The following is a 1,282-nucleotide window of genomic DNA, read 5'->3' as shown; positions in this document are numbered from 1 at the left end:
TAATTGACTTTTTTATTAAAATTCTGAAACTTATCCCTTAACAACCATAACAACAAATCACTGATATTCTTATCTTACACCATAGGTTATTGTAGATATATATTACATTGGTACAACATCTGATATTTTTCAGTGATATTCTTATCTTACACCATAGGTTATTGTAGATATATATTACATTGTACAACATCTGATATTTTTCACTGACATTCTTATCTTACACCATAGATTATTGTAGAGATATATATTACATTGATACAACATCTGATATTTTTCAGTGATATTCTTATCTTACACCATAGGTTATTGTAGAGATATATATTACATTGGTACAGCATCTGATATTTTTCATTTCTTTTTGTTTTTGGCATATTTTTAAACATATTTTGAAAATTAAATTATTCTGATAAAATATTTCTTAAATGCCATATGAAAGTACAGACGGAGGTTATCTTTGGGTACAATAACTTATTTAAAACCTAAGAAACCGAAAAAAGTGCTTAATTTTCATATCATATACCGAACTGGAACATCCAAGAGATTTGGCTGCAAAAAGTCCTTTACTGAGTATAGTCAAATATTTTTACACTGTTGAGCTAACTAGATCTCTGACAGAGCTTTTACGTTACTTTACCAGTATAAGTATGGCATACTTGGATTTACTGGATCTCAACGCAACACTAGAAGACAACAACAACAACACCTTCATCAATTTTACTAATTCTACGTATGAAGGAATGGACTTTGGTCCTCCGCGAGTAATCTTCGAAATTGTTAAGATCTTATATAGCATTGTTTGTTTGGTTGGCCTATGCGGAAACACGTTAGTCATATATGTGGTACTGCGATTTTCTAAAATGCAGACTGTCACCAATATGTACATTTTAAACCTTGCCGTTGCTGATGAAATGTTTTTAACTGGCCTTCCGTTCCTTATAGTCACGATGACCGTCAGACATTGGCCTTTTGGGCGTGTCATGTGTAAATTGTACATGACTACTACCTCGATAAACCAGTTCACCAGCAGTCTGCTACTGACCGTCATGAGTGCCGACCGCTACGTGGCAGTCTGCCACCCCATCTCCTCCCCCCGCTACAGGACCAGTTTTATTGCCAAGTTCATCTGCCTCACAGCATGGACCGTATCGGCTCTACTCATGGTTCCCATCTATATGTACGCTAATGTCCTGGATAAGGGAAGCTCGGTAACATGTAACATCTTCTGGCCTGAGAGCGACTTCATGAACGGACAAAAGGCATTCACTCTATACTCTCTCACTCT

The 1,282-nt window shown here is 35.9% G+C and overlaps 1 protein-coding gene across 1 annotated transcript; it reads left to right on the top strand.

Annotated features, from left to right (window-relative positions):
* Window positions 1-6: 6 nt before the first annotated feature.
* LOC106472998 (somatostatin receptor type 2-like) lies at window positions 7-1,277 on the top strand (the record flags this gene model as incomplete). The annotated part of the gene is made up of 1 exon (XM_013933671.2): window positions 7-1,277. A coding segment is annotated over exon 1 (633 nt), but the record flags the coding sequence as incomplete, so codon positions are not given.
* Between the last annotated feature and the right edge of the window lie 5 nt (window positions 1,278-1,282).

Source organism: Limulus polyphemus, unplaced genomic scaffold (genome assembly GCF_000517525.1).
Source record: "Limulus polyphemus unplaced genomic scaffold, Limulus_polyphemus-2.1.2 Scaffold5799, whole genome shotgun sequence".
In the NCBI taxonomy this organism is placed as follows: Eukaryota; Metazoa; Arthropoda; class Merostomata; order Xiphosura; family Limulidae; genus Limulus; species Limulus polyphemus.
The sequence above is the reverse complement of the archived record's forward strand: the minus strand, read 5'-3'. Positions and strand labels throughout refer to the sequence as shown.